The sequence below is a fragment of the Pocillopora damicornis genome, chromosome 4 (genome assembly GCF_964200805.1).
Source record: "Pocillopora damicornis chromosome 4, jaPocDami1.2, whole genome shotgun sequence".
In the NCBI taxonomy this organism is placed as follows: domain Eukaryota; kingdom Metazoa; phylum Cnidaria; class Anthozoa; order Scleractinia; family Pocilloporidae; genus Pocillopora; species Pocillopora damicornis.
This window is the reverse complement of record NC_142673.1, coordinates 20,676,015-20,702,408: the sequence shown is the minus strand read 5'-3', so window position 1 is coordinate 20,702,408 and position 26,394 is coordinate 20,676,015. Positions and strand designations below refer to the sequence as shown.

Here is a 26,394-nt window from a genome sequence, read left to right as displayed (position 1 = left end):
GTCTTGATGGTTTATTTTGTATTTTGAATTACAATTTCGGAGCCGCGATGAAAAAGTTGCGCAAGTAAGAATATTCGTGGGCTATTTTTCCACTCTTTATCGATGAAATTTTTTCCTCCTACCCAAAATTATGTTCGGCAATGTTGTGCGATGTCGATGTAAAACTGTAAATTAAGGTCTCTAACAATCTGATTTGAGCTCGAGATTTCTATCGCAGTGTAGTTGATGTGGGGGAAGTAAGCTCGTGTTTTTATAAAAAAATGACAAAAAAATATTGGTCACTTCATTTTACTCATCAGCTACACGAATACAATTAAAGAGAGAAACACAGTTCTTGTTACGACCAAGGTTATAAAGGGTAAGACAGACAGCTCTGCAAAATTTGACTCGAGCCAATCCCATGCGAATTGCTTAAAAAATCTGCCAATGTCAGGAGGTGTCGTGAATAATGTGGAGACTAAGGGCTTGTTAACATGGACGCATGACACCCCAGATAGGAGAGGTAACCCGCCTAGTTGGGTAACCCGCCTAACCAAATAATCTCTTTTATTGTCACGATCGCATTACATGATAGGTTACGTTGATAAATATTTTTAAGCTTTGGAATTTAAACCTTAAAAAAACGAACCCTTTCCAACCACCTTTCTGTAAACAAGAGAAATGTTTCTTTCGCTTTCTCCAATCGAAATAATAGCTCTATGGTAACTGACAGCCAACTAGCTAACATTGCATCATGGCTTGCATTTACAGCGAAACCTCTACGCTTGACCTAGTTTCAAACAACCACTTCCCATGATCGACGCACAAGCTTGTCGTGAGGGGTTAAGAGCATGAAAAAGATGATTCGATCTTAATTTAGTTTATGACCTTTAAGCATTTCACGAGCTTTTTCTCCCAAGTTTCCTTTTCAGTGGACTTAGGATAATCTATGTAACTCCTACTTTGTAATTCCTTAGGAAGTTTGTTTCTGTCGACATTATCAAGTTTGATGACAACCAAACTATTATCCTTTTTTTCCATAAGTCGGTGGAGGGCGTAGTCCAGTTCGGATCCACAATAACTGCTGTTGAAGAAGTTGGTGGAGACAACAGCCACTGTCTTTTTGCATCTGTATACGCTGTCCACCATGTTCTGCCGAATGGGAATTCCAAGCGTGAAATCCCTGTAGTGTACACAGCACTTTAATCCGTGCTTTTCTTCTAAGGTGGGAAGAAGGGTTTTCACCACCCATTCCGAGTCATAGGAACTGTATATAATGAATGCATCGTATTCAAATTTCAGATCTGAAAATTAAGACAAAAGTTATATTTAATTGAGAATATAGGTTGCGACAGGAAAATATGAATGGTTGAGAATATTGACAAGTCGCGGATTTAAATTTGTAAATTAATAGCAAAACAAAACAAACAACAAAAAAATACACAAAAGCAAACTTGTAAAAATCCAAATAAAAAGAAACAAAACAAAGAAAAGAAAAACATACGAGTTAAATGATAAATATAACACGTTTCCCGTTGGGTCAGGGATATCCACCAAAAATATATAAAATTAGAAGTTATGTTGGTTAAAATCTAAAATTATCAATATTTAATAATGGTAGTGAAAATGATGACAACTGCTAATAATGATAATAATTAACAATGAGTATGAAAGCTAATATAATCAAGGCCGAAGCCAAATGCTGAGGCAGTTAACACAAACCGGGACTTAGATCTATCGTGTGAAAAACGAATACAATAATTGTTTTAGCATACTTATTGCTGAGCACTTGTTATGCCAAAAGCGCGTTCGAGAAAGTGCCCACTGTATGGCAAATCAATTCCATTTAAAATTTGGATTTCAAAGTCCATATGCAGTTGGGTCGGATATATCAGAACCGCGTGTTAACCATACATTGAACCAAAGTTTATTCAAGGAAACGAAACGATTTTCGCGCATTAGACTTTTTCGCTTCATACATCACGTGGTCGGAAATGGATAAAAATTCGTCGTTGACGAACTAAATTGACTAGAAAGTGTCAAGAATGGTCTATTATTGCTGCATATATAATTATAACTGTGACAATAATCACACAAACGTAAATGTTTCATTGATACAACTTAAAAATCTTAAGATTTGGCCAAATTGAAGTGTTCTAATATGCTCAAAGATCCTCAGGAAAAGTGGCTTAATAATACTTCAAGGATCGATTGCACTGATTAACCATGAGAGATTACACACCCATAAGGGCTTGGATGGTGTAGATGCTAAACGGGGTTTTCTTGTAGTCTCCCAGTTCAACACTTGTTCCACATTAGACAGACAAATCGTTCATTGAATTGGATTGGCTTTAGAAATTTATTGCAGCAAAATATATTTTTGAGGAGATTCAGTTCCCAAGATGCTATCATGGCAGACAAGGAGTATGGAAGAGAATCAGATCTTAAAAGCTAAAATTGAGGTTGAACATTCGCTACATTCAGAGCTCAGATGCACAATTTAAAGAGTCCAATGTGATTAAGCGGTACATACATGGCAACAGTAAGTAGTTAGCAGGATCTACACTTTTTGTTACGAAAAAGAAATGTCGAAATAATGTCTTGTAAATATATTTTACTTTTTAGGTAATTGAAAATTCAGTATGTGGCATTTAACTGAATAAAATTTAACTGACTGGAACGTTTCTGGACCCTTTTAGAAGCACTATATATATAATCACACGTAAACATTATTTGAGACTGATCTTTAACAAGTCCAGTTATTTCCTTTTGTCTCTAAGTAAGGTTTGAAATCCACTATTTGATAAAAGGAATCATCATCTTGCCAAGCCCCTTGAAAAGTACTGTTCCTCCATATTTAAGGAGCTTAAGTCTCCTATAAACCAAACGAATTACTCTCTGTCTGGTCGAATACTTTTCCATCAGTAGACGCACCCTGCGAAGATTGGTAGGAAATTAATGACAAGACCTTCTTCTTCTTATGTATGCTTGACATTTTTCCCTTACTTTAAAAGAAAATAGTAACATAACTGTCGATCTTTTATTGATACTAACACCGCTTTACAGGAACAACTTGCATCTGAGACATTCGCCTCGCCATTGATGCTAACGAAGTTTTAATAAAGGGACGACGTTCCTCTGACTGTTTTCACCATACTTACCAAGTTCGATGTGCGGGAAACAAACAAATTGCAGATGTTATTTAAAATATACAGGTAAGTTGCCGTCAATTTCTTCATGACTGCGGTCTTTTGATCGGAGAATATGAAATTTCGGTAAGGAAGAGAGGGATCTGGTACACAAGATGCTTCAGTATGCAACACTTGTTCGGATGTCCACTATTTGGAACTATTGCTTATCCATTTCAAACTACGTGAAAACATAAGATGAAAAAGTGTATATTTCCACCATGCCTGGATTGTTGTTCACTTGACTTCACGGTCAGAAAATTGCGTAACATTGTGATTAAAAATTGCGAACGTTCTGGGATTTTAAAACAGAATTTTCTATTGAACAATACTGTAAGGATATATCAACACTTAAAAATAAAACCTACTGGTCCAAGAGTAGTCGAAACATTGCAAACCCTCACTTAGATTTAGCAAGCTCAGTCTTCATTTTCTAGCCACAATTTGTATCGCATTTGAGAATACCGTCAACTCCAAAGCTTTAAGAGTTTTAAAATGTCCATTGTTTCCTGAATCGAGCATTTCTTAGCATAGTAACTTTAAACTTCATTTTGAGCTCCAAAAGGCCTATCTTAATCGCAACTGATGGATCGGACTAATCAGCTAAACTAACTGGACGTCGTCTAAAGTTATGTGTGAAGGTATGGCGTCAATTCTAAATATCTAAAAGCTACTGTCAGTGGGTATGACGAAACAGAAACTGAGCCAGCAAAAATTATCGGCGTGTTTTTTGTTGATTAAACTTCAGATAGATACCGTAAGGGTGTGTGATAATTATTGACGCTATTGTTATTATCATTATTCTCATTAATGCTATTTTTACTTTTGTTAATATTACTATCAGCACACGGTCAGTTTACTCAAGAGGTGTACGCTCAGTAGTCGAAAATCTTAATAATGCCCACACCCGTACCTTATGATCCTTACCTAGCAAATTTGAAATCGAGTTTTACTTCTAAAATTACTTCTATTCTACGCTTATCAAACGTATAAACCAGAAATTGATAGGTCCATTTTTGTTTAGATTAAATTAAAGCATGCACGCTGGTGGTTTATGGACTTTTACATCACACCATGTAGTAATGAGGTCTAACAATGGTGGTGTGTTCCACTGTTGGTTAAATCCGAGTCAACCTTTCATTAAAATCTGAATACATGCACTTCAACACATATCTAACACACAAACCTGTCAGAGGATTTGGGGATTCGTAGTTTTTACGTCGGCGGTAGTACAGAAAGGCTAGTAACGCAACTACAGCCAATACACTCGAGGTAACAATGACAAGTACAAAGATTACGCTTGTCTGGTAGTCTAGAGAGACAAAACAAAATCGTTATGTTATGATATGCTAGCAATATTGAGCTCAACACTCAACAGGCCAAAACATTATGCACACAGTCCTCAGTCATCTGATTTTTTTCCAAACGTTTACGCTACATGTAAATGAAGAGTAAACGTTGAAATGAGGCCATATGCATGATGAAAATAAAAAGCAAAAAAAAAAAAAAAAAGATATATTCAAGACTTTGCTTTTATCATAGTTTGTAAAAGGACGCCTTGATATTCTCGGGAACCTTTCAGTTCTGGTGTAGGATCCTAGTGACTAGCGGTAATGGAATTTCAATAATCGGAACTGCACTAAAAAGCAGCGTCGAAGAATGTTTTATTTTTTTTTTACATCTATAAAGGTAGTAATGCAAGTATTGAATATTAAAGAAGAGGGATTATAAAGAGGGAAAACATTAAATTTTCTAAGTAAATAAGTGTATTATTGCTTGTTTGAAAAGTCAAAAAATGTAAAAATGTCTCGTATGTTCATTTCAAAATTATTTCACTAAAAAATAGGCTTCTGTAAATATTGTGAGTTGTGATCAGCTCGCCTTTGGGCGGAGGTGTTGTAGTCGGATCTGGTAAAAAACAAAAATAGGAGATAATTAATACTGTCTGGCTTCTGAACATCAGAGTACGACTTTATTTCATAAAATATAGGCTTCTGTAAATATTGTGAATTGTGATCGGCTCACCTTTGGGCGGGGTTGATGTAATAAGATCTAAAAAACAACAACAAAAATAGAGGAAAATTAATACCGTTTGATTTCCTAACATCAGAACGCGGCTTTCTTTTCATAAAATGAAGAACTGCTGTGACCTATTCCTTTATTTTTAAGTGGCAGGAATTTTCTTGCACATCCCCGTTGTTTCTTTTGGATCACAATAACAATGACTATGACGTGACGATGAAATGATCAGTGATGATGATAATAATGACGACGATGATGATAATAATGATGATGATGATGATAATAATGATGATAGTGACAAGGTCAGTGGCAAGATAATAGTCTCGCTTGGCCTTTTCAAATTGACTAAGATATTTTTTTTGAATGTACTGACAAGTTTGTATAATTTTCGCTGTCTAACGATTGCTCTTTTGGTAAATTTGAAATTTTTGATGCTTGTTCCGTCCTGACCTAGATATTTATTCGTTTCCAAGTTGTTAAGCATACTAGATAAATGTCCTATCCTAATCAAAATGCTATGAACAATAAATATCAACCCACCAGAAGTCGGAGATAACGCTTTGCTGTAGTCTGACCAAGCGGAAAAATAAAAACAAATTAAAATAGCTCGTCATTTCGTAAAGCAATGGACCCAAAACTAGAATAAGTCACAAATTGGAAAAAGAAAGCAGAAATATAGTAGTGGTTCTCAAAAAGGTATCTCCCGTATATGGGAGCAGGGCACCAAATGATTCGATATGTATACACCCAGAGATATTGGTGTTTCAAGAAGACTCGTCGGCTTGCTATCGCCTGCTTTGTTCGTTTTATCTTATAATCTGAAAATGCATTCCTTAGAATAAAAAGAGTTTGTCATATCTTCACGCATACTTTAAATTCCGGAGGTATAAAATTAAAAGGTCTCGAATTCTGGAGTACTCTGTACAGCAGCAATTTTTTCCCATCACCATCCAAGGACAGGTATAACCTATTTGGCAGAAACTTTTGTACTGGTGAAAGACAAACGAAAACATTTCTGGACATACATACATATATACATATATATATATATATCGAGGGAAAACATTAAATTTTCCAAGTGACTGAGTGCATTGTTCCTTGTTTGAAATGTCGAAAAATGTGATAATGTCTCGTGTGTTCATCTCAAAACTATTTCACTACAATAAAGGCTTCTGTTAATATTGTGAGTTGTGATCAGCTCGCCTTTGGGTGGAGGTGTTGTAGTCGGATCTGGTAAAAAACAAAAATAGGAGAAAATTAATACCGTCTGGCTTCTGAACATCAGAATACGACTTTATTTCATAAAATGGAGAACTGCTGTGACCTCACCCTATATTTTTAAGCGGCAGGAGTTTTTTTGCACATCCCCGTTGTTTACTTTGGGGTCACAAAAACAATGACTATGACATGACGATGACAATGACATCAACACTGATGATGATAATAATGACGACGATGATGATAACATCGCTGATAGTGGTAAGTCAGTGGCAAAGATAATTATGATCATCATCTTTACTTCATGACAACAATTCGATGAAAGTCTTACGTTAGAGGAGAGAGACAATAGCATGTTACGTGCTGCAAGAATGTTTGATAACATACTCTGTATAATACAAGCTGCGTATGAAAAGTAACCTACATGTAAATTGAAAATAAACAAAGCGAGACGACAAGGGCTTCGTTTACGAAATTTGGTTACCGATTAAGCAGAAGCTAATGATGGTGTCTTTGTCGATTAGGCTGAGGAATTTGAGTGTCCAGATGTGTTTGCTAAGTTCAGTAGAGTTTTTGTGCTTGGCGTGGCGGAATGATGCGGTGTGATTTCTGTGTCTTGTTTTGAAGTCGGTTTCTGTGAGTCCGATGTATGTTTCAGAGGTGTTGTTGTCGTTCCGTGTGACGGTGTGACGGTGTTCCGTGTGACGATGGTGAAACCGACTTCACCAATATCGGACACAAATTCCTCAGCCTAATCGACAAACATTTCCCTAAGGATCACAGCCTCCGCAAAATATTCAACCGCAACACTATCAAAATCAGTTACAGCTGTATGAACAACACCAAACAGGTCATCGACAACCACAACAAGCGCATCTTACACTCGTCCCACTCACCTTACACGAAAGACAACAAAGACGGCACGGAAACCAACAAAACATGCAACTGCCGACAAAAGAACAATTGCCCGCTCAATGGTAACTGCCTTCAATCCTCAGTCGTTTACCAAGCCACCGTCACACGGAACGACAACAACACCTCTGAAACATACATCGGACTCACAGAAACCGACTTCAAAACAAGACACAGAAATCACACCGCATCATTCCGCCACGCCAAGCACAAAAACTCTACCGAACTTAGCAAACACATCTGGACACTCAAGAACGACAACATTGACTATTCTATCTCATGGCGCGTCTTATCATCTAACTCTCCCTACAACAGCTCCAGTAAAAGATGCAACCTCTGCCTAAAAGAAAAATTCCTGATAATTTACCGACCCGACCTCTCATCACTTAATAAGCGTAACGAACTCGTATCTTCATGCCGACACAGAAACAAAGCGTTGCTACGCAACAGCTGAACTTGAGAGTTTTTAAGTTTACCGCGTATTATGCAAATTTTCCTAGTATATAAACGATAGTCACATGAATATTCTTTCATTAAACCCCTGAAGAGTGAAGCGATTCACGAAACAGGCTTGTCGGGAAATGTAGTTACGTCCTTTTTTCCTCTCATAATATTTATATATATATATATATATATATATATATATATATATGTATATATATCTTGGGGGAAAGCATTAAATTTTTTAAATGATTAAGTGAATTGTTTCTTGTTTGAAAAGTCAAAAAAATGTAACAGTTTCTCTTGTGTTCATCTCAAAACTATATAACTACGGTATAGGCTTCTGTAAAATAGTGTGAGTTGTGATCAGTTCACCTTTTGGTGGAGGTGTTGTAGTCGGATCTGGTAAAAAACATAAATAGGAGAAAATTAATAGTGTTTGGTTTCCTAACATCAGAATGTGGCTCTTTTTTCAGAAAATGAAGAACTGCTGTGACCCTGTCCTTTATTTTTAAGCGGCAGGAGTTTTTTAGAAAGAGGGAGAACAAAAAGAGCGCATGATGTTCTCAGAATGGTGGTTGTCGAAATCTAATTTATGGCGATAATGAGGAAAACCTTCGGAAGGTTAGGCTACTTCATGTTATTATATCTTCAGACATACTTTCAAATTGCGGAGATATATATTGAAAGGTCTCGAATTCTCTACTCGTGAAAGAGAAACAAAAACATTTCTGGAGAAGGTTTCAAAATGGCCGAAAGAAAACATGACAAACAGTTACAGTAAGGCGATAATTGATTAAATCAACAACACTATCCAAAGTCTAACGTTTGGGTGTGGGTGCATTATTAATAAGTCAATATTCTGTATGAAAAATGCATTTTGAAGAATTTATATTCAATTACCGAATTCACCATAGCTTTTCCACGCGAACATTTTAGCAAATGTTTCGTATCCGCTTTTTACCAAAAGATGTAGATTTAAAAACACTGCCAAATGTACAGTGCGGTCATTATATTAAGCTATTTTGAGATTTACTTCCTCATTACCAACCTGGGCAGTCATTTGGAACTATGCACCCTACAAAAAAGGAAACTCATATGAGGGTGACAAGCGATCTTCTGCTGTTAGGACAAAACTTCTTAATTCATGAAATAAATTGCAAGCAAACTAGAAATGTACAAAAATTTGGGACTACTTAGCGTGAATGAAGATATCAATTTGAAAAAATAACTTACAAAAACGGCTACTAATATGTGAAGCCAGGTCGTTCGAATGTGGGTAGGAGGCGACCTAAAGATGAATGAAGATATGATAAGCGATCAACGCAAGATATGTTCATGGTTCCGTCCTACTCAGCGGATCAGGTAATATATACCACACATTGACACTCCTCAAGTTAATTAGGATCTGAATTTGTGTTGACCGATAGACAGGACAACTTATTTCAGTTTTGAGGGCTTTTTCGTCATCTTCCTGACTTGATTACTGGTCGTTTCGTACCCACTGTCGTTTCCCACAGCATAATTTTTTTTGTATCTTTAATACTCGCTCAACTTATTAACTTGTAGTACGCAATGATTGACATTTTTTGCTGCCGGATCGTGCTATAAGTGTTTTTGTAAACTGAATATCCCCTCCCCTACAATTTTCGAACAGGAAATAGCTAACACCCTTTTTAGACAACGAATTGGTGGTTTTCATTCAGCTAGTTCAGTTTAAAGTTATCTTGACACTCATTTCCCTGAGAAGTATTGAGGAGAATCTGACTTCTTTGAAGACAACACGTAACGCATTAGTTTATTTTCAAGCTGAGTTTTTCCGTTTTAAAATCGCCTTTAGGAGGTGAAGGTTCAAGAGCCGACTCTTCCCTGCGATAAAGGTAACGCTTACCAGGTGACACTTACCAATACGTAAACCATCACATTATTCTTTATGCCATGTGAAGAGTTGGTAATTGTATATGTTGTGACTTTCTGAAAAAACGTGTACACGCGTTTGAGTTATGAACAAGTAAAATAAATTCGTTATGAGTTGAGGAGAAAGATGGGAGGCGTTCGGACGAGGGTAGCTCTGGAGAGGAGCTTGCTCGGTGACAGTGACTAAAATTGGTCGACAGATTCCATGGATCTTGTAATCTTTTCAGACCCGAATACCAGCCTTTAGAGTAGTAATCGAGTTTAGCAAAACTGGAAAAATGAGTGATGAAGAATTAATTAAGATATTTGTGGACACTATTATCTCATGAAAGTTTTTCTCTACAATTCTATCGAAAACAAAATCTTTCTTTTGTATTTAAAAGCGACAAATTAAGATACTTAGTAACTGCTTATGACAAACAACTTTTTGTTTGACCCTGAGAATCATTTCCGCTCGAGTCAAACTTTTCCGCAAAACATCAGTCTGAGTCACCGACAACAAATTTGGTTGAAAGAATGGAAAACGCAATTGAGTAGCGTGTGGCTGACCTTAAAAACTTTCCTCGTTCTCAACTTTGATTTTTTTCGCATTTTCCACAATAATTATTGTCAATAATGGAAATTACCAACGTAAAAAATGTTCAAAACTCTGCTAGGAAAACAAGTTCACGTTTTAAAGAAAGATGTTTTTCGTCTTTTGACATAGAAAAAAATCTCCATGAGGAATCGAACCTCAGACCTTCGAACTCCGCGCTCCGAAGCTTTACCACTGAGCCACAGAGACTCCACAGAAATAAAGATAGATGTTTTTCGTCTTGTCACGAGCGTGGGACAAAGAAAAAATTCCCCATGAGGAATCGAACCTCAGACCTCTAACTCTGAGCCAGAATTTTTTCCTTTGTCCCACACTCGTGACAAGACGAAAAACATCTTTCTTTATATCTTTACCGAGCTCAAAACTTACCATCTCTCTTATATTTCCATCTACAAACATCACGCTATCAACATTGCTGATCCTAGCAGTATGCAGGACACGTGTCCTATGAACTTCGTTAATAGACCTCGCTCACCGTGGAGTCTCTGTGGCTCAGTGGTAAAGCTTACGTTAGTTTAGATAATTTTTGATACAAATTGTATGATCAGTATGAGTATAAACAATTAGCCTGCAGAGCAGGCGTAATTTTGCCGAGCGAGTGCTCAGCATTTTCCTAACAAAAATTATTACGGCCATCTTTGATTTAAGTGGCAGCGGAAGGCTGGGAAGAGAAAGAAATATGTACCAAAGGGGCGGTCGTCGGTCAAAAATAAGGAGAGGGATAGGGTTGGGGAGGTGAAGATTACACTGACGACTTAGGCACAATTGCTAAAAAGCATTTTTTTTTCAGACATGTTTGTGGGAATAATCTATATGACTGTTATAGGCTACACCTCACCTTGTCAAGTTCCGTACATTCGACAACCCAGTGTGGATAATCATCGTATGCGTATATTATTTTGTACTTGGTCCAACTAACCCTGTCATCTATCAAAAAAAAAAAAAAAACCATTAAATCATAAGAATAACTAGTGGTCATTCACCATGACGAAGAATGGTGATGATAAAGTTCCTTAAAATTATATATTCAATGTACTAACGGCTGATTCCGATCGGCTACTCCTCGTTCTTTCAGGGGATACGAGGCGTTTATGATTTACCAAAAACTTTTCGGAAATTCTGAAATCTCTTGGTAAATAGGACATTCGAAATTGTCTCATACCACTTAATGGAGCATGATGTTCCGATTTTCAATCTTCTGGTCTCGCCGATGACACAAATCACAGCGAAACAAAATGCTTTAAAAAAATCCCCCCCCCCCTCCCCCAGGGATTCATCATGTAAACGAAACAAGAAAGTGGGCTTCAAATAGAGCACCCCAGTTCCCTTCAGTTTAAAGGAAGGGGGTAGAGCAATGGGTTAGATCCAATAGGTAAAATTTATAATTACTTCAATTGTTTTTCACCCACTAAAAATACATAAGAGCTAATGAGCTATGAAATTTTCAAGGTTTACATACTTTGCAGAGGTTTCCATGATATTTTTCCTTGGAATCTTTTCGTGCCATTTAGTTGTTGGAACATTATCTTTATACCGGAAGCAAACATAGCAGGAGAACTACTATTCGCACTGCCATTGTAACAGTCATAGCCTTCAGAAAACGTAACGAATGGTACAAAAAAACAAAAACCAAAAAAAAGAAACTAAAACAAATGAAATAGATAACTGAATTATTTGTTAAATTCCTAAATTACCCAAAGGACTAATAGGATGAAGATAACAAAAGAGGATTACCCGATTAAAGAGACTGTGCACAAGAAAAAGAATCTTGAGTCAGACTGGGTGATTGAAGAACCAAGGAATGAAATAGGAACTCATTGTCTCGCGATGCTTGACTATGCTGAGATTAACGTCAAAGAAATTGACGCTCACGTGTTGAGAACTCTCGTTTGCGGAATAAATTGCGCCAGAGAAGCAGTAAAAGACTGATTTGGAAAACTTTGACAAAAGATCTACGAAGGAACGGCAGAAAAAGGCAGCTCATAGTTCTAGAATTAGCACCATCATAATAAGCAAAAGGGAGCAAGTCACTCAGTCTCCGTCGATTTGCAGAAACCAGGTCGTTTTTAGGAGTGGTTATTCGCGGAATTTAATTACAGGCTGAATTCTCTTCAATTCTTTGCTCACTGATAGTCATAATTGTGGGGAAGCCTTGTCTGTTATCATCATTTTGTTACATGAGTCAAATGAGATCACTGAGTTTTGAAGAAGACTGAAAGCATGATATGTAACGGAGCCTCCATGCAGTGTAGAGGCAATACAGATATTTCCCCTCTAAAATGGAATTGGACTATAATCTTAATTAATTACAAAAGTAGAATTTCACCCTACCATGTTTTATTACAGAATTCTGACTGGCTGTGTGGCTTGAGGCATCTGTATATGGAATTAATCACCGAAAGAAGAGTTAAGCATTATTCAGTCCCCTGCCAAAGTGGGGGAAGATAGGACTGGAACGATGAGGAACGCATGAGTTAGGTCATCAGGCAATCTTTATTCCACTTCCCTAGAGCTTTTATTCTTAACATATTTTTAAGCGATAACTACCTTACTTCAAAGGCATAGAAGAAGATTTTTATTATGAAAATTTATCAGTTAACAACCGTAGTTTTCTTTCCAAATACTAATCAGGAAATGAGAAGGGTATGGTAATTAGTTAGCACCAACGCACCATTAAGTTGCTTATATTTATTTCAAACTACCAATGATGTTGTTTCTCCCGCACGCGATCTAGTGATGTGATCATGAGTAATGACTAACCGCGTCTGGTTCTCTTGAAGGGTGCCGTCTTCTCTTTATTAGTCAAAGCTTTCTGATCTTTCGAAATAGCGCTTAGTTCCCCTATGAACAAAGGAGAAGAAAAAAACTCATAAAAGGGGTGAATTTTCACAATATCCTGCGTACTAAATGGGTAGCTAAAGGAACCCCTAATTCAGGTTTGCCATAGAATTACGCGATTCCAAAAGTTGGAGGCCTTCAGGGTCTAGCAAATGAAATATGAAGTCTAGCAAAATGAACTTTTTGCAGCACTGATTTCGTTGGAAATATATTTTTCTCTCAAGCAGTTGGTTTTAAACAGCAATTCTATAAAGTGAAAATTGTGGCTCAAAAATATTCAGCGTATAATATTTAATGGTCACATCACATCCTGCCAATTTAGTTTCACGTAGGAAATTAGCCAATGGTATGGAAGGAACACGCCACAACGCCTTCTAGTCATGTTTATATTTTTCACTAAGTTTTCAAGTGGCTGTAAAATTTCAGTATCTCTGTCTTTTTAAGATAAACCCAAAAATTAATGTTGTTACTATAGAAATTTCTGTCGAGAAATTTACTGAGGGATAATCCTTTCCGCTTTGACCTGTCTGGTCAAAAACAGGGTTCTGATTTTAAAAGCTTACCTTTCTCAGAAAGACACCTTTCGAAACAAGCTTCAAAACTAGACATCTGCAAGAAAAAAATAAATCGACCGTTTTGAAACATATCTGTCTACATACACGATCAATGATTTGAACCCGTAGATTGTATAGTCTGATCGTGCGGGTGAGTGAGTACTGAGATCGGCTTATGTCTGTAATTGCGACTGACGTATCCGGACAGTCTAAGTGGAAATTATAAAATTAAAATTTTAGTTAAGGATCTAGAAAATGTGCAATTTGCGTCAAGGTTTGAAAATCAAGCGCACGTTCGCAGACGGAACGTTCCTTTTTTTGGAGGGGGGGGGGGGGAACTTGTGTTTTTTACTTGTTAGTTTTTAACATTTTTTTTCTGGTTGCATTTCGTTTTCTTGTGTTGTATTTGTGTGCTAATGCATGTTAATTTTTCTCATTTAACGGACCAAAGAAGATCAGACATATCGGTTTACTCTGTACAGACTTCTGGCGACATTTGTGGATCGTTTATTTATGACTGTTACTTCTTCTAATAAAGAAGGGAGCCTGAACATGAAAAGCAACGTGATTCCACCAAAACCGAAATATCCTCAAGGCGTAATATCCAAGAAAAAGTGATGAGGAAGGTAGGGACAGAAAAAGAAATAAACAAAACAAAACCACAAAAACAATGATAATAATAACAGAAAAAAAAAGGGAAGAAGATAATTACTTTGATGACTACAGCGCTATCGAACAATTATTAATTCATGTATTTTCTGACGTTTTCTTTGTTCTTCGGTGTTATTAGCAACCATTACTTAAACAGCCGAGATAAGCTTTCTTTAATCAAGGATGACAGCCATGGCGACATACACGTGTTGCGGGCTTGTTGCTTCGCGAATTGATCGAACTGATTGGGGAGCTGCTACTAATCCAGTCATCAAGCTCGCCATATCGGATAAGATAGCGCATTGACGATAGAAATTTACCAAAGTTCATGGCTTTAAATAGCCCTAAGCAGCTTAAGATTAATTCTTGTTCGTCAGTTCTTGACATTCAAGCACAATAGAGTAAACATGTTTGGCTGCGCTATTGAGTCGCCAGGGCTTGTTTTGTTCCTTCAAGATCCCACGGCTGTATGAAAGAGTCCATTGTATACGGTCATGGACTCTTCTGTTTACAGACAATTTCGAACATGTGAACATTTGTTATCAATTGATATCGGTGACTGGAGAAAAGTACTCGGTAAAAAGCTCTAAGGGCTAAGATTATTTGAGAAAAGCTAAGAAAAGCTAGAATACGATATATCGATCGCCTCACAACTAAAGAAATTTTCAGTAAGTAATTCTATCAATGTTTTCAAATGAAAATGCGAGCAAGCCTGTGCAGAACATAACGACCTTGAAACATAACGACCTTGTTGTCGCTCTTACGAGCGGTTGGAAATGCCAAATATCATACAATATTCATCTTGACAGTTGAGATGTAATTTTCGATACGCATAAATTTATGACCAGAATCTCGACAAAATTCTACGCGTTAATTACTCCAACGTGGATGGTGAAAAGAGGCTGCGCAAACAAATTAGGACTGCTACTAGAATTTCTTAGGACAATAACACAACAACTTCAGAGAGGTGCCGCTTTTTAAAATTTAAGCAAAAAATTATTTACACATGCAGTCGAGCTGAATTGTTAAACTGCGAATGTTCTACATGCACATCGCTGCAGGTGTACCAAACAATGCTTTGTACCTCTTTACTCAATATTCCCTTGTCATCCGCATGAAGGCCAATGTCACATCTCCTGAAGCAGAGCTCCTTGTGTTCCGGTAACTTCGACTCAGTAGGAATTCCAAGAGTGACTCGACATTGTATGTGCACGAAAAAAATATAGCCCCAGAAGAAGACGATGAAAGGAATACTGTTAAGGAAGGACTTGCTCATTTTTTACCTCGGCGCTTCCTTTGAATTCAAGATTACGGTACCTACGACTCCGTAAATTCGCTGAAAAGGTTTCCAAATTCTAATGCCGTCTTGCCCACGTGATGGCCTGCTTGTTATGTACCAAATGAAGCAGGACAGGGTATTTAAGGTCACGTCATGCACCCACTCACCCATGGAGACATCGAGTGAATAATACTTCATATATCATGACGTCATGGTGTGAAAATCTACCCACAAGCTTCGCTTTCATTAAAATTTTCATAATATTTGACGTTCTTGTGAGTATTTTTTTGCTTCCGTTGTCCTGGGAACACTTTCTAATTGAAACTCACCAGTCCACAAAGTAAAGCACCGGGGTGAAACTGGTATTTTATCGCAAACAAGGCCTTTCTTAAGTATCTAATATAAAAAGGATGTTTTCTTGTTGTTTTCGTGTGAGTATTCTGTTGTTTCCTCTGTCCAGGGAACACTTTCCAGTTGAAACTCACCATTCCACAAAGTTGAGCAATGAGGTGAAACTTGTATTCCGACGTAAATATGCCTTAGGCCTATTGCAAACGTGGCAAGATAGAATTTTGCTGATAAGTTAAAAATAAATACATAACTAAAAATAGAAAGCGAAGAAGTATGAAGAAGACGAATAAAACCTTGACATGGTTTACAAACGACGACCGTGTGGGCGTCATTAATAAAACATCTTTCGACGAAAAATCAAAACAAAATGTGAAGAGTTCCTTTGGCAGACGGGAAGTTCTTTGCTTGACGCATTTTAAAGAGATGATTGCAGAAAATAAAGGCCTAAATGATGATAGTTTATTTGGTGGCAGAGCTATCATATCTTGACTTGTCTTTAGGACCGCCTAAATTACCAAGCATTTATCCAAATTCTTTTCCTTCAGATGAAAGAGATCTTGAAATAACCGACTGTTTAAATATACAAATATCAGAAATATTCGGGTTAAGTCAGACTAGCAGGGATTAGTGAGTATAACTCGCAAATCGCGACCGTATCTTTAAATGGTATCGAATCTAAGGTAACCTGATGTATATATATTCGTTTAGTTTGATGATATGTTAGGGTTATTGCGATTAAATCTTTTGAACATGTGGCAGATCATAATTTAATAAAAGATTTATTTTGAAGAAGTTTACACTTCTCTCGTTAGAAATTCTCGCAGAACACATTTTACAACGAGATTATGCGTAACTGGATTTTATTACAGTTTGTTCCTTTAGGCTGTGTAGTTCTTCTCGAAAGATACCTTCACCGCTATCGGGAAAAGATGCAATGTGAAAACGATATGAAGATCCGTGGTGAACTTGAGATCGTTTTCGAGCTTTACTGAATAGTTTAAATGGAACGAAGATTGGCACTTTAATATTTTTGATGATAAAATATCTGCCATATCGGTCATATTATATTTCCATATAAATTAATCACCCAACTGCAAGTAGGTACGCCAGTTTCACCAATCACCTTTTTTATGAAGAACAAATTGACGAGCACAACCTGAACAAAGAAGTTTTGTTACTTGTTCGTCAACGAGACGACAATTATCAAGCGAGATAACATATCTCTCTGAAATGGAACTGAGTTAATTTTTTTTTATGAATAATTAGAAGAGAAATTTGTCTTGATATGACATGATTGGTTGAAACGATGAGCTTATATCAGAGTGCTAATAAGTAGGAAGTTGTGCAATGGTGCTTAATTTTAGACTTGCTTTTCGACCATCTCATGAATTAAAGAATTTTGCCCTCATGAACCCTCTTTATGGCTCAGACAAAGACGACGGAAATAACCATTGTCACCGAGACAATATTGTTTAGGTTGTAAGGTATATGGAAAAGTGATAACGATATAGCGAAAGACAAGCTGTCGAACCGGGCATGGGTTACTTTTAAAGGAAAGGCGATGACAGGTAACGACAGGAAACGCTACTGCTAATTTAGGATACCAAATAAACACTGATGTTCAGATAAAACCCACACAAATAGTAACACCGTTTCGTGCAAATCGATTCATGCACACACATCTTAGAGAGGCGAAAAAGGGAAGTGAGTAACATCATCCATTTTTTAATTCGCTCTAAACGGGCACCGTCTCTTACTCAACTTGCCGATCACAACGGCAAAGTTTATTGTTTCTCGCGTACGTTTTTAAAAAGATTTGTTAGAATTAGACAGCAAATTATGGCAAGGATGAACTTCGAATCGATTAGAGTGGAAATGAGGCGGTCATAACAAAGGATGAAGTGAGCAAGTTTTTTTTTTCTTTTCAGCTGTTCTTGATCAATTTTAGTCCTTTTTCAGGTTTCAGCTGTATCTTAACAAGGCATTTTAATAGCCCTAATCCGATATGCTTTTGGTGAGTCGCGTGGATCGCACGAAGAGTGCGGGGGTGAGTAACGCTTTTTGTGAGCAAACCGATAAAAGTAGATGATTGCCTCCGATCTTACTTGTCTTCCAAATGTCCCATGGACTCACTATTAACCGTCTTCAGTTAAACGGCCAAAAACAATTAGCTGTTAGGATAAAAGAAAAAAAATTGAACCGCAAAATTTTTCTGGTTACCTCAATGGAAAGATATTATCTATTAGCCGTAAAATTGCCAAAATTTTAAATGGTAGCCTTAAAAGCACCCCATTAAGGACTCTAGTAAAGCTCTTTGGATTTAGCTCTTCTCGATTAGATGCCCAAAATATTAGCATTTTCTTGTCTTAATTGCCGATAGTAACGTTCCTTTTGGATTGGAGTTCTTGTCTTGGGCCAAACTCACTCCTGAGTACAAAAGAATTAATCCATGCGTATATCGAGTAATCGATGCACGCGTGGAGTTTGTGAGCACAGGAGAAGTGTAAGAGTTGCTCGAGGCGCAGCCCCGAGCAATTCTGCATCTTCTCGTTATACACGCAGCTAAAGCATGAACCAATTCTTTTATGACATACCATGCAAACTCAAGTTGTGCTGTGTCGGGTCTACCATGTAATCGTGTTATGCCCGAAAACTACTAATAAATGACAAGGCAAAAACGACCATGAAATATTTCGTGATTAAATCTTTGCTACAATTAAAGAATTTTAAATTTTCTCCTCAGAAGCCGAAAAACGAACGAATTTCTTGCATGTACGAAACCATGTATTAAATTCAACAAGCTTGAATCGTTGTTTACTAGAATTAACTGCCAGAAAATTGCGTTGCTTTCTAAAATCTGAGATTGTATGGTTTCAAATTAAAATCTTCTATTATACAATATACTTTAAGGAAATATCAACACTTAAAATTATGTCAACCGTTCGAAAAACGAACCGAAAAACTTACAAATTTCTTGCATTTATAAAACTCGTGTAGTAGATTTACCCTGCTTAAATTGTTGTTTACTAGAATTTACGACCAGAAAATTGCGTAGCTTTGTGTTGAAAAATTCGGAAAATTGCACGATTTCAAGACACTTTTAGGACATATCAACACAAAATAATATCTACCGTTTAATGAATATTACTCAACGTCGCAAAGCCTTAGTTGAAGTCACAAAACTTAGTTTTGTTTTCATTCATAATTCGCATCGCGTTTGGGAATGCACATTGTTTTTCGAAACGAGTTCTACTTAACCTTTTAATTTTTTCATTTGAGCTCCAAAAGGTCTACATCAATCAGTATAAAGCGGGAAAAATATTGAAATTTTGAAACCTTGGGGCTAAACTCAACTGGAACTTTCAGCCGAGGTGAAATTTCACATGTCATGTAATGGATGCACGGCCATGTAGTACATGATGATTTTTACTATGGCAGCTCCTTAGGAAATAAGTAGGACTTGCGCGCGCTATGCCATAATTCTTATTGTTCCCAATTTAATATCATTATGAATTTCAGATCTTCATTTGATTTTCCAATTTCTTTGAGATACTCTAGCATTTTAACTGCCTTAGTGCAATCAGTGAACGTAAGTGCACATCTTTGCATTTTGAAGCGAGAATTTTCCATCCAGACGGATGAAAGTTCTTTGATTTTTGACCGTTCGACGGTTTTGAGGACCGGTTTAACCCTGTCAGACTCTCGTACAACAAATTTGTCAATCAATGAGATTCTGTTCACTGGTTTTACAGCTCACGTCTCCATTGCGCGTGGAGAATTATTTTGTATTTTTTTTCATTCGCAACTGAGATCGGTTGATTCTCTTCCCTGATGTCTAATACGAAGATACTTTGATATTATCTCAATATTAAAGCCTCCGGCAGTCTAATTTTATCACCCATGCGCTTAGCAAAGTGTTGATATCGTAAGAAAAGGTCATTTTTTGACCTTACCTAGACGCCAAAGTGGTGATGTTTAATCGAATTACGTAATCAAAACCGTTTAAAAAGAAAACCTGAGAAAGAAAGGGAATAAAAACACCAGGATATTACGGCATTCCGGCGGAAGGGTGTCAACACGAAAAATAACACAAAACAAGAGCATCGTATTCTATGTTAGACGTCAGTCTTCAAAAAATGTCAATTTCAACTAAAAGCCATGGAAAAAAGAATTCACGTATCTTGAATTTTTTTTTGCGAAGCTTGCGCCATATACGTCATCGGAAAGAGCAAAGTCTACCAAAGAGGTGAAAGGAAACGGAGAAAAATGCCAAAAACGCAGATTTTGACATGGCGGGTGATTCCCCGCAGAAGACAAATAAACATCAAGTTAGCACAAGAATTTAATAGACGCACATACCTTAAATTTTAAAAGAACAACCTTTTCTAAAGGAAAAAATATTTAATTTTTTTCTGAACGTAATATCATGTATGAACCGGTAGCTGTGGCTTGCATGAATTAGAGAATATAACTTGTGATAATATTGTACCGCCTCAAAAACGATCGAGGTTAAGTTTCAATAGCAATATCTGATTTCTTGATGAGCTGTGATGATACTGAGAAAATATGCTTTCATTGCAACATAGTACGTATGCTACATGTAAGAGAATAGAATCTACTCATTTCTTCATTTAGCTTCCCTTTGTAAATTACAATCAAAGTAGGATTCCGTGTTCTTGTAACACTTAAACCAAAATCAAACTGATTGTGGTTTTAGTATAGGTACATGAATGTCTTACAACACACGAGAAACGAGCGAAATCCGTGTCTCAAGCAAAATCGACCGGACCGCTTTTACAGAGACACTCTCAGAAATTGAACAGTTATGTCCTGCTGCTAAAAAGCCTCTCCTTTTACCTGAAGTGGGTTCGTGTCATAATTCAGTTAAGTTCTTTAATTAAACTTTAATTTTCTATTCCACCTTTTACTTGTTTGAGCCTCAATGACTAAGCAGTGCTGTTTCTTGAGTTTGCTTCGAACTTTATTTTTCCCTCTAGCTAAGAATAAACACATACGAACGAATACAGCCGAAACAGGGTTTTACCATAAAGGGTAAAAGGCACATGCGTGAAACTGCTATTCCATTAAACACGGCATCTGCTACAATCTTGCTTGAAGAGACTATAGCAGAATTAGATTTTATCATCGTCATAATGCAAAACATAAGATTGAATTTGAAGAATTTATTATGAAATTTGAAAATAATTTTAGCTCAATGAAAAGAGCTAAAGTCGGGTTTATTCTGATTTTTTTGAATGAGTTGCTTGTAAATCAACATTATGTTTGGGTGATAATTTTGCGTTTTAAATATTGTCAATGGAATGAAAAATACCCCAAAATTTCTCTTTGGAAATTGATGGTAGCATACATGGACCAAATGGGTAAAATTTTACTTGAAAATATAATACAAATGAATTCTGATGCTGCAATTTAGCAACAACGGAAACAAATGGGAAATTTGCTTCCATCACAGAGGCGCAATGAGAAAAATGGCCCCGACTAACAGGAGAAGCCAGTCGTTTACGAGTCAAACTGAAACGAAACTACTGAATTTAATTTTCACTGAATTTCGTGAGGCACTGAGCTCAACAGAGAACTATGAGGCTTCAATGCTCGCGAGTTTAATATACATGCCATGCATACAGGTTGCCATGAAAGTCAATTTCGCTAATACGTATGCTTAGCGAATTCTGTTGATCAACGAGGTATCGGGGCTTTCCTGCGATATCTTGTTTCAGTGAAATAGAGCAGCACAATATATCCTCATAGCAAATTATCACAGACCGAGGGGTGCGTCATCGCGATATCTCGTTTGAGTGATATTCATCGCCACAACGATTTTTGGTGAGAAATGCATTATTAGATATAATGTTGAATACCATATTTCAAAGTAATCCCCCTCTTTGTTAAAGGATTATAAACAAATCACTTCTCTCGTCTCCGATCCCTCCCAAAATGAAACGATACCACAGTCAAAAGATAATCACACTAAAGGCTTCAAGGGTTTCGGATCAAAGCTAAAAAGAAACGAGGCAAGCCACAATATTTAACAAGAGTGACTCGATTGTTCTTAAAAAATGTTTTCTTTAATGATACAGCGAAAGTCCACTTTCTGGCACGGAGTGAAGCGGTTTCAGGCTCTATTCCTGTTTGCCTAGTCTTGCCCGCAAGAAACAGACATGTAAGTCAGAAGTCTGAAGCAAAATTGACTAAACGGTGTAATGTTGCCTGGTCGATTTATTGCCTGGCGGAAACGATATCTCGTCGTCGAGGAAAAATGTATCTTTTTTCATATTATTATTTTTTCAAACTTTGTTTAATACACTAAATGCTACTAAAAACACAACTTATCTCATTTTACTTACACCTACGGTATTTACTCTGCTTACAATGCCGACAATTTTAAAAACACAACGACTACTCCGTGTTTCCGCTCTCATAGTATTGACGCTATTTACAATATTATCATGGCTATTTATATTTCTATCACATACACTGCTAAGATTGTTTGCTATCCTAATAACACTAACAAGAGAGTCATATTGTCCCACTACACAGGAGCTAACAGCAATGTGTACTTAGGCAATATGCATATCTAATTGGTTAGTTTACTTTGATGTAATTACGTTACAGTAAAGTACTGTGAAGGTAAGAAATTTCCAAGAAGTTCTGTTTAGTGACCTTCTCATCATTTGATATAGCAATGCATTTCTTAATTTCGACTCTCTCCTCGACGTAAAGAGACGGTGTAAGTAAGATTGAGTTTGATATTTTAAATTCTTAAATAGTTGCCGGAAACGATATTTCGCTGAGCTTTTAAAACGATATCTCGTTCGATGCAGACGAGATGTCACCAGGTGGCGGAGATATCGCCACTGGTTGAAAGTTCCTGTTGATATTCATGTGCTCTTGAATTAATCGCAATAAAACAGCTTCAGATGAGCTGTGCAGTAATTTTCTCTCCTAATTCCAAGTATGATCAAAACAATTGTTGAGCTGGTCTGAGGCATCTAATTTTGATTTGATGTATACAGCCATGGAAAGGGCCGTAGAGCAGAGTAGTATTTTCACAAATTTGTGCCGACAAGGAACTGAAATGCTTCATGATAACGTTGAGAAGGTATTTTCAAATTTTGTTTACCCACTACACCAGAACTTATATTGACGGGAAAGATTGTTGGCAATTGCTCCACAAATTCTGCGACAAACACGAATTACACTCGATTTTGTAATGTTAAATCGATCGGCCACTGATCGCAGGCATTCAGGGTTGTCATGTATCCATATCGTAATCAATACTTGCTTCTGTAAGTCAATGGTAGGTCTGCCCCCATTCCTTTGTCCATGAGGCAGACCTAGGCAAGTAGCTAACAAGCGTTCCAAGCAGCTGAATGTAGTTCTTGACATCCGAAAATGACTTAAAAATCTGAAACATTGTAGAGTGGTTTAATACGTTCGAAATAATTCTCAATGCGGACATGGTTCTGTCTCTCCCTTATCAAAAGAAACAATTATAGAAATTCTTCATCTTCACAACTTCTCGTATCTTGTAGTAATGAATCACTGGAAAGTACCTCTATTAACGAAACAACAGCTGATCTATCCGCGACGGCCATCTTGTTTTCGTTTTTAAATCTAGCGTGCGATTCCACTGACGCGCTCCACAGTTTCGCGCCTGCTGTCATGGTAACTGATCTGATGAACTTAAGCTCCGTTCCTTTGATGCACCGTGATCTGTGTAATCTTGAATCACAAATCCTAATCCGGATCCTCCCAAAGGAACGCACCCTTAATTATCTTAATTCTAAACCATGACGATGATCGCAGTATAATGATGAACACATCGCCATCGATATCACTCTTAATACAAATGAATTCTTCCTTTGCATTACCATATGTGCGCATATTTCAAATTATATCTCTATCTACTTTAAATTATTTATGTTTCTCGAGTATTTTCTTATCTTTTTTCTTTCACCGGTTTTTCTGAGGGTGCTGTCTTCAAAGCCATGATTGTTTTTCTGCTCGCGGCTCCAACGCACAGTAGGCCACAAGTCAAACGAGATACCGCTGCCTATGCGGAAACTGTCGCATAGCACGACACTGAGGAAGATGACATCCCCAACACGTTCACAAAGCGAGATGTAGAAGATCACACTGATTCTTTAGACCAAGACGACAGCCGAATAAATTGTCAATTTCTAAGCAATGTTATTAAAAACGTTACCGCCAATAGAGAAAGAGAAAAAATTTGCAAACTGGGAAATTGCATCTGTGCTCCTGTTAGTGTCTGGAAGAGTAAGCCCAGCGCTTGTGAACAATGTTTAGAAGAAAAAATTTCCCAGAGGATGAGAAATTTAACAGCGTTATTTTGCTAACTAGTATAAATGGCAATCCAAATCCATCTCTTAATTTATCAATCCGGCAATTTGTATTTCTACCAATGTAAACACGTTAAGAAAAGCGTTATAAAATAAGGGTGGGGTGGGGGTCATGAGCAACTCAAAATCCCGCCCCATTTAGTATAAATCCCACTTACAATGACGTAGTAAACTGAAAATTCCTCCCAAACCTCTTTGCGTCAAAATTTTTCATGAATTTTTGCTGTTTTCTAGACGTTTTAAATGAGTGTTCGATTTCAGTGTCTTGAGAATACCATCCAGTTAAAAGCCACTAGTCCATACCTTTACAGTGAGGTTTTATATAAATCTGAGTGTTCAACGGAAACATGCGCGAAGCTCATCGCTTAATGATAAGTCCATCAAGTTGCTTTCGTACGGTGCTTCTAGGTGGTTAATCACATGATTTTACTCAGGACGGTAACATCTTTCTCGCCGTAATTCCTTACGATTCTTAGTATTCCATATAATTCGGGCTTTTTTCTAATTAAAATCAGGTAGACGTGAAACAATTTACTAATTTTTTTCTCCCACGTTTCTTTATCAGTGGACTTTAGATAGTCTATGTAACTCCCTTTTTGTAGTTCCCTGGGGAGTTTCATAATATCGACATCGTCAAGTTTGATTACAACGGGGCTGTCACCTTTCTTTTCCATAAGTTGATGAAGAGCGTAATCTAGTTCTGTGCCACAATAGTTCTATTAAAAAAGTGAATGGACACAACAGCAATTGTCTTCCTACACATGTAAACGCACTTTTCCTTAAGAGTTGGAGTAAGAGTTCTTACCACCCAACCTCTGTCTTCGGAGCTGTGCATAACAAACGCATCGTAGTCAAACTGCATGCCTGAAACATGAAATAATTGGATATGAAACATGCACGCCAGAACTAACAGAAAGACAGATATATTGAAACAATTAATAAATGCAAAGTGTGGAAAGCACCGCCATCTCAAAGATGGTTCAACTTTAAAAAATAACTTCCAAAAAACCTTCTTAAGATTATCGATTAATTGAAGTAACCGGACTGAAGTTATAAGAAATCGATCATGAAACATACAATATAAGACCCCACGATTATATCACGAGACAACGAGACTGCAACATCAGGTTATGAACATAAATATAGCATATCAGACCCCTGCGCAGGTGCATGACCACAACATCAAATTCAAAACTTTCAATTTAACGAAGCAGACTTCATGCATTTTGCCCAAAACTTCAAAATCATATCCACAACACCGAGCGTTTTTTGGTTGTTACAGAAGATGGACATATGCGTATTCATTAAGTCGTACTTTAGAACACTGAAAAACTCAGGAAATAGTAACGTGTTTGTAATTTTTTCCCCTGCTCGTTGCAAAATAGTTCAACGACAATTCAATAGGCTTCATTTGGCGCGAAAATATGCTCCCATCATCATATGCTCCTCGAGGCTCACAGTTTTCCTCGAGCTTCACGTTCGGAAAACTGTAAATTTCTCGGAACACATAGAGTCGGTGGACAAAGATCTGTGCACTTTAGTTTCGCGCCAGATGAGGCCATCTTTTATATATCAAGCGTGTCTTCAGCAGTTGCCAATTTGTCTCTGTCGCGTAGCAAGTTCGAAATCCTTCGATCAGCAGTGGAGCTGCCCCATTTCGTTTCAAAAAGAAAAATCACCGGCAACAAAGCTTTATTAAGAATGGTGTTAAGTATTTTATGACAAACCTAAATTCGGAGGATACAAAGAAGTCTTATTGATGTCTGTGTAAGCAATAATGGAAAATAAGTATAGGTAATCGCATGGGGCCGGGAGGAATAAGAATAAATGTAACGCGTTTTTTCAGAATCTGCTGAGGTTGCCAAGTCGCGCAGCAAGATCGAAATTGTTTGATCAGGCGTAGATTTTTATTACTTCTAGCTCAATTCAAAGAGGATAATCATCGTTAACAAAGTGTTATTAAGATTTCAAGAACTGTGTTAAGTCTTCCCGACAAACCTGAAATCAAAGGAGACAAAGAAGTTTCATTGATCTCGGACATTGTATAGAGATATTAGGCGTGTTTTCA

The 26,394-nt window shown here is 37.1% G+C and overlaps 1 protein-coding gene and 1 long non-coding RNA gene across 9 annotated transcripts; one reads left to right on the top strand and one right to left on the bottom strand.

Moving 5' to 3' along the window:
- Nucleotides 1-276: 276 nt before the first annotated feature.
- LOC113682481 (uncharacterized) lies at nucleotides 277-15,724 on the bottom strand. The gene is made up of 15 exons (XM_089204895.1): nucleotides 15,400-15,724; nucleotides 13,674-13,719; nucleotides 13,033-13,113; nucleotides 12,604-12,648; nucleotides 11,732-11,863; nucleotides 11,111-11,199; nucleotides 9,666-9,734; nucleotides 9,003-9,051; nucleotides 8,812-8,838; nucleotides 8,136-8,162; nucleotides 5,730-5,759; nucleotides 5,193-5,219; nucleotides 5,016-5,075; nucleotides 4,354-4,479; nucleotides 277-1,283 (listed from the first exon to the last, which is right to left on the bottom strand). Exons 1-15 carry the CDS (start codon nucleotides 15,589-15,591, stop codon nucleotides 856-858), a joined length of 1,428 nt encoding a protein of 475 aa, XP_089061021.1. The 5' UTR covers nucleotides 15,592-15,724; the 3' UTR covers nucleotides 277-855.
- Nucleotides 15,725-17,329: 1,605 nt separating this feature from the next.
- LOC149047216 (uncharacterized) lies at nucleotides 17,330-25,063 on the top strand. 8 transcript variants are annotated; one of them, XR_016186107.1, is made up of 4 exons: nucleotides 17,330-17,513; nucleotides 17,905-17,992; nucleotides 22,044-22,126; nucleotides 23,937-24,516. It is a non-coding gene; the product is annotated as an uncharacterized LOC149047216 (long non-coding RNA). The 8 variants fall into 8 exon arrangements; XR_016186108.1 differs by lacking the exon at nucleotides 17,330-17,513 and adding an exon at nucleotides 17,589-17,649; XR_016186106.1 differs by lacking the exon at nucleotides 22,044-22,126 and having other exon boundaries at nucleotides 23,937-24,076.
- The last annotated feature ends 1,331 nt before the right edge of the window (nucleotides 25,064-26,394 follow it).